The following is a 14142-nucleotide window of genomic DNA, read 5'->3' as shown; positions in this document are numbered from 1 at the left end:
GTCCGCTTGCCCTCCCCTCACCTTTTCCGCACACACGTTCCATGCCATGTCCACATGGGGGGGCGGCAACCTCCCCTGGTCCAGGTTTTTGGTTCCCACTGAGTGGCTGTGCATCCTCCGCCGGATGAGGCAGTTCCGCCGCAGCCAGATGGTGGTGTCCGTCAGCTGCCACGCCTGCTCCCCCAAAGGCTGTGGTCCCATGGGGCAAGTCTGAGCTCGAGGCATTGCCCGCTCCCCCAGGATCGCCACTGCTTTCAGGATGCTGTCGAAAACCCACCCCAAGACACAGTCCCGGTCAGGAGTCTTGGTAAGGAGACTGAGTCCTTCTCCACCCACTGCCCACAACCCCACATCTAATTCCTTTTGAGAAGCTACCTTCTCGGAGGTGACCCCAAAGCGGGAGAATTTTGGGGTGTAGAGAAGCAGGATCTCTGCCTTAACTGACCAAGATGGAAGGCATCAAGCTGAGCCCTTCCCACTATGCTTTAAGAAAAGGAACACAATGGGGAGACAGAAATTTAAAAAAAGAAAACAGACCCTGATATAGCCCCAGAACTACTAGTTTCTTAAATGTTTTCCATTCTGAACAGACAATATAACTAACAAGTAAGCAGTAGACTATTAAGACAAAATGCATGGATGTTAAGGATTGTAATTAAATAAAGCTTACAACAAAGTGAATCTGTCATGATAATTTTTATCATAGCGTGTGGTAATTAGATATAAATGACAAGTTGTTTAAGCAGTAATCCTAATTACTATTAATTTGACAACACTGTTATGGGGGCTGCTCGGGAAGTCCCCAAAGGTGCCTGGGATTGCTGGTTTTTCCGTGTGTTTCCATCTTAAGGAAACAGAGGCAATGACAGATTTGCTTTTTTTCTGAAGTACCGTGCCCTTTTGTATTTGTACTCAGAGTAGCACTTGCTAGACTCTTGCTTAAACTTCCTTGATTTAAAGCTCTTGCTTACTGGATCTTTTTGAAATACAGAGATGAGGAACTCATTTCTTTGGTTGCCAAATAAGGCAAAAGAAGTTTGTAATCTCACTTTACCTTATTAAGCCCAAATTAGGGCTCTGGGAAAAGGAACAAAAACATAGGTCAGTTATCCCATCAGAGGCTCAGAGGTAGGCTCTAGGGCAGACTGTGGGTCCTCGTCAGGGTTCAGGATTATTGGATGATTAATAGGGTCCCCTTCAGAGCATCCTGAGTATTGAGTATAGGAATTGAGTCTGCAGAGCACATGAAAATCTATGAAGAGTCTCGCGGTGCCCTGAAAATGTTATTTCATTGTGACCAAAATAACATAAAATCTGTCTTGGAGGAAAGGCCCCTGTAATAACGGCAGGCCTTACACGATAAATCAGGCTGTCTGGGGTCAAGTGAAGAGAGGGGCAGAGAGCTGGAGGTGAACAGGGTAGAGCAGGATTTGGATGACTTGGAGAGGGGAGGAGGATTAGGGACGGTTTGGACCAGGGGGCATTTAAACAAAGCACTTTGGACAAGGAAAATGAGAGCAATGAACCTCTGCAGGGCTGGGAGGGAGTTGAAAGGGAGAGAAGAAGTTAGGATGTAGAAGCACTGCTGACACACAACCTTTTTTCTAGGGTGGTAGAATACAGAAATATAGCTACATGGCTTATGACATTAAGTTTCCCCAACTGACATGGTTGTAATCATATGCCATTTCATAGAGTGAAAAGTGAAGTAATGAAAAGATGAGCTGGACCAGTGTGAGCCTCTCTCTCTCTCTGTTTAAACTAGGACTTTGGAAAAGGGTTCTGGAAATGGGGAAAATGTCCAGGAAATGGTGGCAGGACAGGACAGACAGAAGCAGAAAGTGGAAAGAGCAGAGTTACACAAAAATGGAGGCTCCAGAACAAAGCCTTTGAGGACTTGCTCACTGGCTCCCAGCTGGCCTCTGAATCCAAAGCCACTCCTGACTCCAACCTCATGAAGATCCAGTTCAGAGACAGCTTCTTGTTCTAAGATTTCCATGAAATTCCCTGTCATTCCCTGTGTGTTCCCACCACAGAGCCCCTTGGCTTGAGCCACCTTGAAGGGATTTCTGCCTTGTGATCCAGAAAGTCAAAATGAAAGGATAAATTGTCTCTGACAGAGGGTCCACACACGGTTCCTATTTCCTTTTCTTTGTTTTTCTCTCTATTCTGTATTTTCTACAATGAGCTTATATTATCAATTTATACTATTCTTTTTGAACACTTATTTTGTAACCGGGAAAAAAAAAAAAAGCTTTTAAAGAAAAGATTTGGCCCACACATTTCCAGCAAACAGAACATCTGTATAGGAAAAACCAATGAACTCTAAGTTGGATCTATGTTCAGTAGCTTTCTCCATATCTGGTCATGTGGCTTGGTCCCTAAAATGAGGAACTGGGCTAAGAAATCTCTAGGTTTCATTTTGGGTCTAAACATAGTTGTTATCCCACTTATTACCCAACTTAGAAGAACCTATATTCCCATATCTGCAGCTAGTCTGAGGATGGTGGCTTTCTCCTGAGTCACACTCAGAGTTCTGGAAAAAGTGACCCTTCAGAATGGGGGTGTGTACGGTGGCACAGAGTTATGAAACTCTTTGTTCATGTATTCACCTATTTTCTCACTTTGATCAGCATTTATCAAGTGCATGACCTATAACATACACTGAGCAGACTATGCAGACAAAACAAGACACGCAGGTGAGCCAATAATTTTAACACTCTGACAAGTACCAGGTCTGCGGGAGCCTTGTGTGGTACTACACAGGAGAGGAAGCACTTAACTCTGGCTGGAGAGGTCAGCATGGGAGGCTTCGCAAAGCAAAAGCCACTGGGAAGATAAACATTAGTTTTCCAGGCAGACTAGAGGGGCGGGCTTCCATGACTCGGGAGGCTGGGGGAGATGGAAGGTGGCATCTGGATTCTGGATGACAGAAATGGAAAGAGGCTATTAGGAGAACATGGGGAAAGAAAAAAGACCTGCAATTTAAGAGAATTCATTCCAGTGGGGGTATACTGATCTCCTGTTGAGATATCCAGGTGGAGAGGTCCACCCAGCAACTGGGAATAGAGATCTGGAACACAGGAGAGGTCTGGGGACATCACTGCTGGGGTCACTGTAGAGTGAGGGGATCAGGGAAGCCTTGAGTGGAGGGTGCTTTGTTCTCAGAAATGTCAGTGTCACTGAAGTGCATGTTCATAGGGAATGATGGTTAAGGTAAATAATTGAGTGGAAATTGTGCACACAGGTTAATAAAGGATCAGGACTTGGGGTCCATAACAGGAAATATGGATCAAGGGGATTTAAGCAGGAGAGAGACAGGAGCAGGAGGCAAACTCTGAAGCCAGACCTCTGTGCTCAGCCTCAAATGAGGTTTGGGAGGCAGAGGTGGGGGTCCCTGTGTTCCTAAAAATCCAGGGCAACCTTCACTGGCGGCAGAATCTCTCCTCTTGACCGTCTTGCTGGCTGCTGGCTCCTGGCCTGCCAAACACCACTCCAGCCTGATTTTCTTGGTTATTACCTCACCTCACGCTCAGAGGCTGAAATCCTCTCCGATACTTTCTACTCCCCACTTTCCTGGAAACAGAACCACTCTTTGATCAGCTGCCCAAACTCAGAAGCTGAGTCATTATTTTCCTCCTTTTCCACCCTCCATCCCCTTTACCCATCAGTCACCATGTCGTCGGTTTTCCTGTTACCCTCTGTCATCAGGACCCCCAACATGGGTGGCTTCTGGGTCTCCCTGACTTTTGCTGCTCTCATTCTAGGTCCCTCTTGACCCAGATCCTCTTTCGAGAAGCCTACTTTCCTCAGCCCCTCCCCCTGCTTGGAGCCCTGAGCTCCCCACTGCCCCACATCTCTACACACCTGCCTCTCTCTGGTTTTCGAACCCTGGACAAATCATTTAACTTAGGTGGATTTAATTTTCATGTCTGTAAAGTGAGGTGATTGGACCAGGTGACCTCCCAGGGAGTTTTTATGACTTCTCTGCTGCACTTTGAGGTCTCTCCTTGTCTCACATCTGTCAGGACGTCTATTTCCAAAAAGATGAGATACAAGGACTGGCAAGGATGCAGAGAAAGGGGGATGCTTGTGCTCTGTTGGTGGGAGTGTAAACTACTACTGCCACTATGGAAAACAGCATGGAGTTTCCTCAAGAAATTAAAAATTAAACGACATAGCGATTCCACTTCTGGAAAAAATACATATATCCAAGGGAAATGAAATCCTTGTCTCAAAGAGGTATCTGTACCCCCTGCTGACAGTAGCATACACACACACACACACACACACATTACATGTATCTTTAATGGATTGTTATTCAGCCTTCAAAAAGAAGAAAATCCTGTCATTTGCAACAAGATGAAACATGAAACTGGAGGGCATTGTGCTAAGTGAAATAAGCCAGACAGAGAATAACAAATTCGGCATAGTGTCACTTACATGTGGAATCTAAAACAAAATCAAACTCATAAAAGCACAGAGTGGTGGTTGCCAGGAGCTGGTGGTGGGAGAAAATAGGGAGAGGCTGGTCAAGTGGTATGAACTTTCAGTTATAAGGCGAATAAGGTCTGAGGATCTGATGCATAACTTGCTGACTATGGTTGATGACACTGTACTGTGAAATTGAAATTTGCTGAGAGTCGAACGTAAATGTTCTTACCAAAAAAAAAAGGTAGGAAAGAAGGACTCTTGGGATGGGTTCCCACCCCAACTCACTCAAACTGAGGCCTCCAGGTCTCTTCACAGTCTAGGAATGCCTGGTACTAGTCTCAGCTAAGACCTTCTGCTCACACTGTCCCCACCCGAGGACCTCCCCATGGTAGTAGGTGTGTAAACTGAAGTAGAGGCCTCAGCTCTAAGTCAAGGAGCATGTCCTGCGGTGGCAGGTGTGGGTCCAGCCTAGGTCTATCAGTCTGCTCCATCTGACCAAGACTAGTCAGCCAGGTGGGTTCGCATCATCAAAAATAACCTCATTCAGGAGTTCCCGTTGTGGCGCAGTGGTTAACGAATCCGACTAGGAACCATGAGGTTGCGGGTTCGGTCCCTGCCCTTGCTCAGTGGGTTAACGATCCGGCGTTGCCGTGAGCTGTGGTGTAGGTTGCAGACGCGGCTCGGATCCCGCGTTGCTGTGGCTCTGGCGTAGGCCGGTGGCTACAGCTCCGATTCGACCCCTAGCCTGGGAACCTCCATATGCCGCGGGAGCGGCCCAAGAAATAGCAACAACAACAACAACAACAAAGACAAAAAAAAAAAAAAAAAAACAACCTCATTCTTCACTGTTTTCACGACTCCTGTGAGTATCAGCGGCGCTCTCACCAGGAACATCCCATAATTCACAGTTCGTGTCCTCTCCCCCTAAACTCATATGTTGAAGCCCTCACTCACAATACGATCATGTTTGGAGATGGGACTTTTGGGAGGGAAGTAATAAGGCTGTGAGGCTGAGGCCTTCATTTATGGATTAGCGCCTTTACAAAAAGACACATGAGAGTGGTACTCTCTCTTCACAATGTGAGGGTACAAGAAGTCAGCTGATAAACCAGGAAGAGAGCCTCAACGAGGACCCCACCATGCCTGCACCCTGATACCTGGGCCTCTAGACTCCAGAACTGTAAGAAAGAAATGTTTGTTGCCTAAGCCAGTCAGACTGTGGTATCTTGTTATGGCAGCCCAAGCTAAGACAGGCTTTTTTGACAATGAATTTAGGTTTGTATTGACACGTGTGGTGTGTGTGTGTGTGTGTGTGTGGTGTGTGTGTGTGAATATATATATATATGCCATGCCCACTGCATGCAGAAGTTCCCCAGGCCAGGGATCAAACCCATGCCACGGCTGTAACTATAGCCACAGTAGTGATCACTCAGGATCCTTAAGCCACTGTGCCACAAGGGAACGCCTATGCTGCCATATTTAAGTGAAAAAAAATCATTACGGGCCATTCCTGTGTGCCCTTCCTTCTCCCCAGTCCTTTTAATGGAATCTGTCTGCCCTCACCCTACTCCCAGTGTTTGTATTTGTCCAAACCACCTCTTTCCTCTTCATGCCTGCCTACTCATTTCTCTTGTCTTCCCAACCAACACACATCAGCCCCCAGCAGCTGAGCTGGTTAGGCCCTCTTTTGAGGAAGACCCATTGGGGCCACTCTTCAGTTGACCAATGGCCTGCTTCCTGACCTCTGACCTGAGCACTGCCTTTTGCTGCTCTGACCTCAGACCATCAGTAGCCTAGGACAGAGTTTCTCATTGCCTGCTCTAGTCCATACAGCTCCGTCACACTGTCCCTACTCCATCCCCCAGCCTGCTAAAGGCAGACACAGAAGGGCTATTGAAGAAGTCCTGTGCAAACAAGAGTTTTAAAAAGCTGCACAGTTCAGACAGAACTCATCCAAACCATCACAGGGGTGCATTTGTGTGGCGGCCAGATCAGAGCCAACACTAACATCCTCTGCTCTCTTGGATTCTGTCTGCAGAACGTGCTTACCAGGCTGAGAGACAGCGGCCTGTTTCAGATCACAAGCTGGCATGCCCTGGTTGCCCATGGCAACCCAGCTGCACCGGAGAGTTCACATTTGTAAATGTGTGTGGGCTTAAAATTATATTATTGACTCTGTCTGGAAGACGGCAGTCTGATTTGTATATAGCTCTGAATAAATTACTCATTATCCTTTACAGCCATCAGAGTATGAATCTTCCTCTCTCTCTCCCTTCCTCTCTTTCTCCTTTTTTTTTTTTTTTTTAAATTTTAGAGAGACAGCAAATTGTGTCAGCAGATGTGAAATGAAATGCTTCCCATAACAACCATACTAAGAAATCAACATCCAGGGCACCCGCCCAGCAAGTAGGCTGGGTATTACTGAACAGATAAAAGACGGAACGGATTTGCAAGGGATGGAACCTATGCAGGATAGTCTATTTCAAACTGCACATAAGGTGCAATTTGAATTACAGTGAAGAGCAGACAGGAGCAGAGGGAAATGCAGCCCCACCCTGGCCTTGATCAAGTCAAGCCTAACCCAAGCTTTCTCCTGTTTCCTTTGATGTGTAGCATACATTCAGGCAGACTGAAGTATTTTTCCAATTCATCTCCCCTCCCTGACTCCACGCTTTTTGCCCTGTAGCTCTGTAGATCATCCCACAAAAGGCATCCATACTGTCCTTGACTTTGGGCTTGATCTAATAGCTTGCTTTGACTAATTAGCTGAAATGGCAGGGTGCCAGTTCTGAGCCATGGCTTAAGAGGCTTCAAGTATTTCCACTTTCCCTCCTGTGTTTTTTGTCATCACTGTGAGAAGAACTTCCCTTGGGCAGCTGCTGCCCCTTTAGCTGGGACCCAGGAGGAATACATGTGGAAGAATCACCTCCCCGACCCCACCGTCCAACCAGCCAGATCGATGGCTTGAAGCACTACCGCAGAGGAGCCACTTCAGCCACTCTGCAGATGCATGGGAAACAAATGCTCGTTGCCACCAAGATTTTATAGATGCTGGTTATGCAGCAGTAGATGATTGTTAAAATCCTCCATCTTTCCAACATCACAACAATCAATGTCATGGATGTTGGAAAAGTAAAGCACATCATCCCTCAGCTCTCCCTCAGTTTCAGTTGTCACTGACCACAAGCCTTCCTGAGAGAAAATGCCGAGCATGCATCACAGTTTCGATTCCTGTTGGGCCCTCACTGTGCCCTGTGCCATCAGAGATGGCATGGCTACCAGCAGCTATAAGGAGGCCAATGCACCTGAGAGAAGCTCCAAGTAAATTGTAAGATTTCATCTCTACTCCTTTGCCGCTCATGGAAGTCCTGTCAAGTGACTGGTGGGGTTGTGTTTGAACTCGGGAGGTGGAGCGGCATTACAGTTCTCAGGAAGCACTGTCAATGTTTCTTTCAGTCAGTCCCCAGTGAACACCTTTTCCAGAATGCCACATGTCATTACCCTCAAGCTCTTTCTAAACCTCCATGTCTCCACTCTCCAGTCAAGGGATGCACCACACAGGTACACTCAATCATTTTCAACAAATATTTACTGAGCACCTACTGTGGGCTGGATACCTACCATGGGGGTGGCATGCTAGATGCCATGCTAAATGAAACAGCAGCAGTTGTGATGGGCATTTCATGAGAGTCAGGGGCAAGACTGGCTCCCAAACATCTGTTCTGAGACACTGGGCAGATGGAGGTACCATTTACTAAGACGGGAGAGCCTGGGGCAGGGTTGGTTTGGAGGAATACAAAGCACTCAGTTTTTGGACGTACATGTTTGAGATGCTTCTGAGACATGAAAGCAGAGCTGTCAAATGGGAAGTCAGACGTCCAAATACGGAACTCAGAGGAAAGAGGTCTGAGTGGAAGACATCGATAGGGAGAGTTGCCGGCATGTAGATGGCATTTAAAACCACAAGACTGAGCAGAGAGCACACATAGAGAAGAGGAGGGGCCCCTGTCAAGTGCTGAGAAATCCCAGTATTTCGAGGACAGGCACAGGAAAGAGGAATAAACAAGGGGGCTCTAAAGGGAGCTGGGGAGATGGGAAGAAAACCAGAGATGGGCAGTGGAAAACGCTGGTGCTTGCGCATTGTTCTCACCCAGCAGCCATCTCCCCCACCCTCCTCCAGTTAAGGACCTCTGCCTTGCATTGGTCTTGGCGGTCATGCCCTTCAGGAGAGGCAGGGCTTCTACCCAGTCTTGGGGTGGGGTGTGGGAATAGTGGGGTCTAAGACAACCATGGTAACCTGCTCTCCTTGTTGATTTGGGTTTAGTCATGAGCATGTGACACAATGTGGCCCATCGGGGCATGAGTGGAGTCCCTTGGGTAGCTTTGGGAAAGGTTTCCATGCTATTAAAAAGTGAAGGACAGCCAACATCTATTCATGATCAAGACCCTCGCCAAAGTGGGTATAGAGGGAACATTCCTGAATATAATCAAAGCCATTTATGATAAACCCACAGCAAATATAATCCTCAATGGGGAAAAACTGAAAGCCTTCTCACTCAAATCTGGAACAAGACAGGGATGCCCACTCTCACCACTGCTCTTCAACATCGTTTTGGAAGTCCTAGCCACAGCAATTAGACAAACAAGAGAAATAAAAGGCATCCATATAGGAAGAGAAGAGATCAAACTGTCACTGTATGCAGATGACATGACATAGAAAACCCTAAGGACTCAACCCCAAAACTACTCGAACTGATTAATAAATTCAGCAAAGTGGCAGGATATAAGATTAACATTCAGAAGTCAGCTGCATTTCTGTATACCAGCAATGAAACATTAGAAAAGGAATACAAAAATACGATACCTTTTAAAATTGCACCTCACAAAATCAAATACCTCGGAATACACCTGACCAAGGAGGTAAAGGACCTATATGCCGAGAACTATAAAACTTTAACCAAAGAAATCAAAGGAGATGTAAAGAAATGGAAAGATATTCCATGTTCCTGGATTGGAAAAATCAATATTGTAAAAATGGCCATACTACCCAAAGCAATCTACAGATTCAATGCAATCCCCATCAAATTACCCATGACATTGTTCACAGAACTAGAACAAACAATCCAAACATTTATATGGAACCACAAAAGACCCAGAATCGCCAAAGCAATCCTGAGAAACAAAAACCAAGCAGGAGGCATAACTCTTCCAGACTTCAAGAAATACTACAAAGCCACAGTCATCAAAACAGTGTGGTACTGGTATCAAAACAGACAGACAGACGAATGGAACAGAATAGAGAACCCAGAAATAAACCCTGACACCTATGGTCAATTAATCTTTGACAAGGGAGGCAAGAACATAAAATGGGAAAAAGAAAGTCTATTCAGCAAGCATGGCTGGGAAACCTGGACAGCTGCATGCAAAGCAATGAAACTAGGACACACCCTCACACCATCCACAAAAATAAACTCAAAAATGGCTGAAAGACTTAAATATATGACAGGACACCATCAAACTCCTAGAAGAGAACATAGGCAAAACACTCTCTGACATCAACATCATGAATATTTTCTCAGGTCAGTCTCCCAAAGCAATAGCAATTAGAGCAAAAATAAACCCATAGGACCTAATCAAACTGAAAAGCTTTTGCACAGCAAAGGAAACCCAAAAGAAACCAAAAAGACAACTTAAAGAATGGGAGAAAATAGTCTCAAATGATGCAACCGACAAGGGCTTAATCTCTAGAATATATAAACAACTTATACAACCCAACAGCAAAAAAAACAATCAATCAATGGAAAAATGGGCAAAAGACCTGAATAGACATTTCTCCAAAGATATACAGATGGCCAACAAACACATGAAAAAATGCTCAACATTGCTGATTATAAGAGAAATGCAAATCAAAACTACCATGAGATATCACCTCACACCAGTCAGAATGGCCATCATTCATAAATCCACAAATAACAAGTGCTGGAGGGGCTGTGGAGAAAAGGGAACCCTCCTGCACTGTTGGTGGGAATGTAAACTGGTACAGCCACTATGGAGAACAGTTTGGAGATACCTTAGAAATCTATACATAGAACTTCCATATGACCCCGCAATCCCACTCTTGGGCATCTATCCGGACAAAACTCTACTTAAAAGAGACACATGCACCCGCATGTTCATTGCAGCACTATTCACAATAGCCAGGACATGGAAACCACCCAAATGTCCATTGACAGATGATTGGATTCGGAAGATGTGGTATATATACACAATGGAATACTACTCAGCCATAAAAAAGAATGACATAATGCCATTTGCAGCAACATGGATGGAACTAGAGAATCTCATACTGAGTGAAATGAGCCAGAAAGACAAAGACAAATACCATATGATATCACTTATAACTGGACTCTAATATCCAGCACAAATGAACATCTCCTCAGAAAAGAAAATCATGGACTTGGAGAAGAGACTTGTGGCTGCCTGATGGGAGGGGGAGGGAGTGGGAGGGATCGGGAGCTTGGGCTTATCAGACACAACTTAGATTTATGAGGAGATCCTGCTGAATAGCATTGAGAACTTTGTCTAGATACTCATGTTGCAACAGAACAAAGGGTGGGGGAAAAAATGTAATTGTAATGTATACATGTAAGGATAACCTGACCTCCTTGCTGTACAGTGGGAAAATAACAAAATTATAAAAAAAAAAAAAAGTGAAGGACAGGAGAAAAACTGAGTTCCTCTCCTGCCTCAGATTTGGCTCTGGATGGAGATGCTGCAGCCATCTTGTAACCAAGTCCAATATGAACCCCAAAGCCCAAACAATGAGGTTACAAAGAATATTTGTGTTAAATATTTGTTAATTATCTTTGAATTGTTGAATTAACCAAACTTACAGCATTCTCTACCAACAAATTTATGTTGTCATCAATTTTCTAAACATTTGGGCATTGTGGGTCTTCCATGACCCATACATAGCACTAAGCGTCCTAGCTGGTACCTACAGTTTCAAAAGACAGAGAGCAAGGTGACTCATGCCTGTTGGTAACATGTAACATGGTGATATGCAACTGCTAACGTGTAACATTATGCCAAGAACTTGAGGGTGATGCTCAGCCCGGAACTTAATGGTCTCCTTTACCTTATTTGTGGAATAGTAATCCCCCCCGCTTTTTTTTTTTTACAGCCACACCTGCAGCAGCATATGGAAGTTCCTGGGCTAGCTGCTGACCTACACCACAGCCATGCTGGATTCGAGCTGCACCTGTGACCTACACTGCAGCTTGTGGCAATCCTTAACCCACTGAGCAAAGCCAGGGATCGAACTGGCATCCTCACAGACACTATAATGGGTTCTTAACCTACTGAGCCACAAATGGGAACTCCCCAATTTTACAGTCTTTTAACTGTATTATTTATCAATCTTAATACTAATTTGCTATTATGTTCACAGTTTGTTTCTTCCAACAAAAACCAAATCCTTCTGTCAAGCTAAAAGCATATTTTTATCTCAGCCATCTCAGAAGAAATGAATCACTTTTAATTGTGACATCTTCTCCACCCTTGGCCAACAAGATGTATGCTGAGAAAGACTGAGTTGGAAATATTCTAGGACTTCTTTTCCAGCTAACATGGAAAAGAAAAGATGCAGGATAGGATCAGGCAGGAAAGAAAAATAGATACCCAAGTGTCAGGACATCACAAAAATGAGCTAGAAACTTAAATATAAATAAAGTACCCCGAAGTCAAAGTGTTTGATCATACTTAGCACCTTAATTCACCAGGTTTTAAGATAATGATTGTATATCTTCAAATGGTTTGGGCTGTCCTTACAGCTCTTTGAATGGTGTTCTTTTTATTCAATTAATGCTTCTGAAAGAGCTTTAATTTTACATTAATCAAAAGCTCTCGTAATATTCTTGGGATTTACTCAGATTAAAGGTTTTTTTTTTTTTTTTAAGTGCAATTAAGTTATCAAGGCAGAGGCTCTGATTGCAGGGACAAAATTCCATAGCAACAGCCACTGAACACACTGAGCCGAGTGCACTGCTGCACCCCACATTCGTGCCAGGCCAAGGGGGCCGTGGTCAGGCTCCACAATAATGGGACAAACCTCCCTCTACTTTTCTCCCGAGGAGCAAAACCTTCTTCCTTGACAACGTAAACAGTTACCTTATAATGCCCATTTTTATTGCAAACAGTTCTCTACCTCTACCCCAAACAAAAGTCTAGAAAATTCTATGATATTTAAAAAAAAAAAAAAAAGCAAAGAACCAAGAGGACATTTTCTTACCTGTTAGCCTGAGATGTTTCCAACCTTCCTAAAGTAGAACCTGCTCCTCTTCCTCTCCAGCTCATGGCATCAGACAGCCAAACCTGCCAGGTACTCTGTACTGATTAGAATTGTGACTACCTGGACTCCACGAGCAATTAGTGATGATAAGAGAGACACCAGGTGAAGAAAATCTTGCTACTTTCCTCTGGGGAGCAGCCAGTGCTGTGGAGCTCTACCCATGGTGGTGGCCTGCCCTTCACTGTGCCAGGATTTGTAACTGGAGAACCTGGGTAGCTTCCTCTCTCGGCTCCTCCCCAGGTACATTCAATCCCATCACATGTGAAGGTAACTGATGCTAACATGAAGCTGGGAGGTGGGGGTAGGGACAAATGCCAGGGAGAGAACAAAGAGGGAAACAACTCTGGTTTTAAAAATGCTCGCTTATCATCTTGCCCTGCCAGGGTGCAATAAATAGCAATTATAGTGGGTGCTATCCACTGTCCAAAACTGAATCTTTGATCCTCTACATGCCCTATCTCAGGTAACAACCCCATTTTTCCAATCACTTAGGGAAAACCCTTGGGGTTGTCACTCTCCCCTCTTTTTCTCCCCCATACACATTCAGTCCACCAAGAAATCCTATTGGCTGTACCTTTGAAATATCTCCAGAATCCAACCACTCCTCACTTCCTCCACCTCCTCCTCCAAGTCCAAGCCATCCACATCTCTCACCTGGATCGTGACAGTACCTCCTAACTGGTCTCCCTGTTTCCGTTCCTGCCCATCCCTTCCAACAGATTCTACACGGAGAGTGATCTTTTACAAACAGACGTTGGGCAATGTCCTTGCTTCTCATCTCATTCAAAGTAAAATCCGCACCCTCAGAGGCTTCTCAGAGCTGACCTCATCTCCTACTGTTGATCTCCGACTGTTCTGCCCCCACTGCTCCAGGGTGACATTGACTTCCTCTTAGCACATACAGGGCTTCTGCCCTTGTGCCCTCTACCTGGAAGGCCCTTCCTCTGACATCCACAAGGCTCTCCCCTCCCGACTCACTTCCATCAGAGTAAGCTCAGTGCCATCTTAGAGAGGCCTTCCTGGCCACCCCCACTTAAAATAACGACCCCTCATGCCTCTCTGTCCTTAGCCGGCTGTATATTCCTTCAGACTCCTGAACTGAACATCGTGTTACGTCTTTACATGCTGTTATTATATGTATATGAAACCCACGTTAAGAGAAAAGATGTGGATGGGATAAAAGAAATACTGAGGCTAACCCAAAGAACGGAAATAGCTACATTAGTATCAGGCAAAGGAGACCTCCCTCCGAAAATGGAATACCATCAGGGGACATTACTGAGGGACATTATACAATGAAAAAAGGAATTTTCCTCAAACCTGACGTAACCGATATCCTCAGGGCGACGACTGACTAG

The 14142-nt window shown here is 45.1% G+C and overlaps 1 protein-coding gene across 1 annotated transcript in view; it reads right to left on the bottom strand.

The window, feature by feature from the left end:
* The window catches only part of LOC102159067, a 124611-nt gene extending 110469 nt beyond the window's left edge, over positions 1-14142 (bottom strand). The window contains exons 1-2 of the mRNA XM_021065551.1: positions 12725-14142; positions 22-262 (exon numbers count right to left, since the gene is read on the bottom strand). Coding sequence (XP_020921210.1) covers positions 22-262; positions 12725-12789 — 306 coding nt within the window. The 5' untranslated portion in view covers positions 12790-14142. The remainder of the gene's footprint in view (positions 1-21; positions 263-12724) is intronic.

The sequence above is a fragment of the Sus scrofa genome, chromosome 11 (assembly GCF_000003025.6).
Source record: "Sus scrofa isolate TJ Tabasco breed Duroc chromosome 11, Sscrofa11.1, whole genome shotgun sequence".
Taxonomy (NCBI): Eukaryota; Metazoa; Chordata; class Mammalia; order Artiodactyla; family Suidae; genus Sus; species Sus scrofa.
This window is presented reverse-complemented; position numbering and strand designations above follow the sequence as displayed.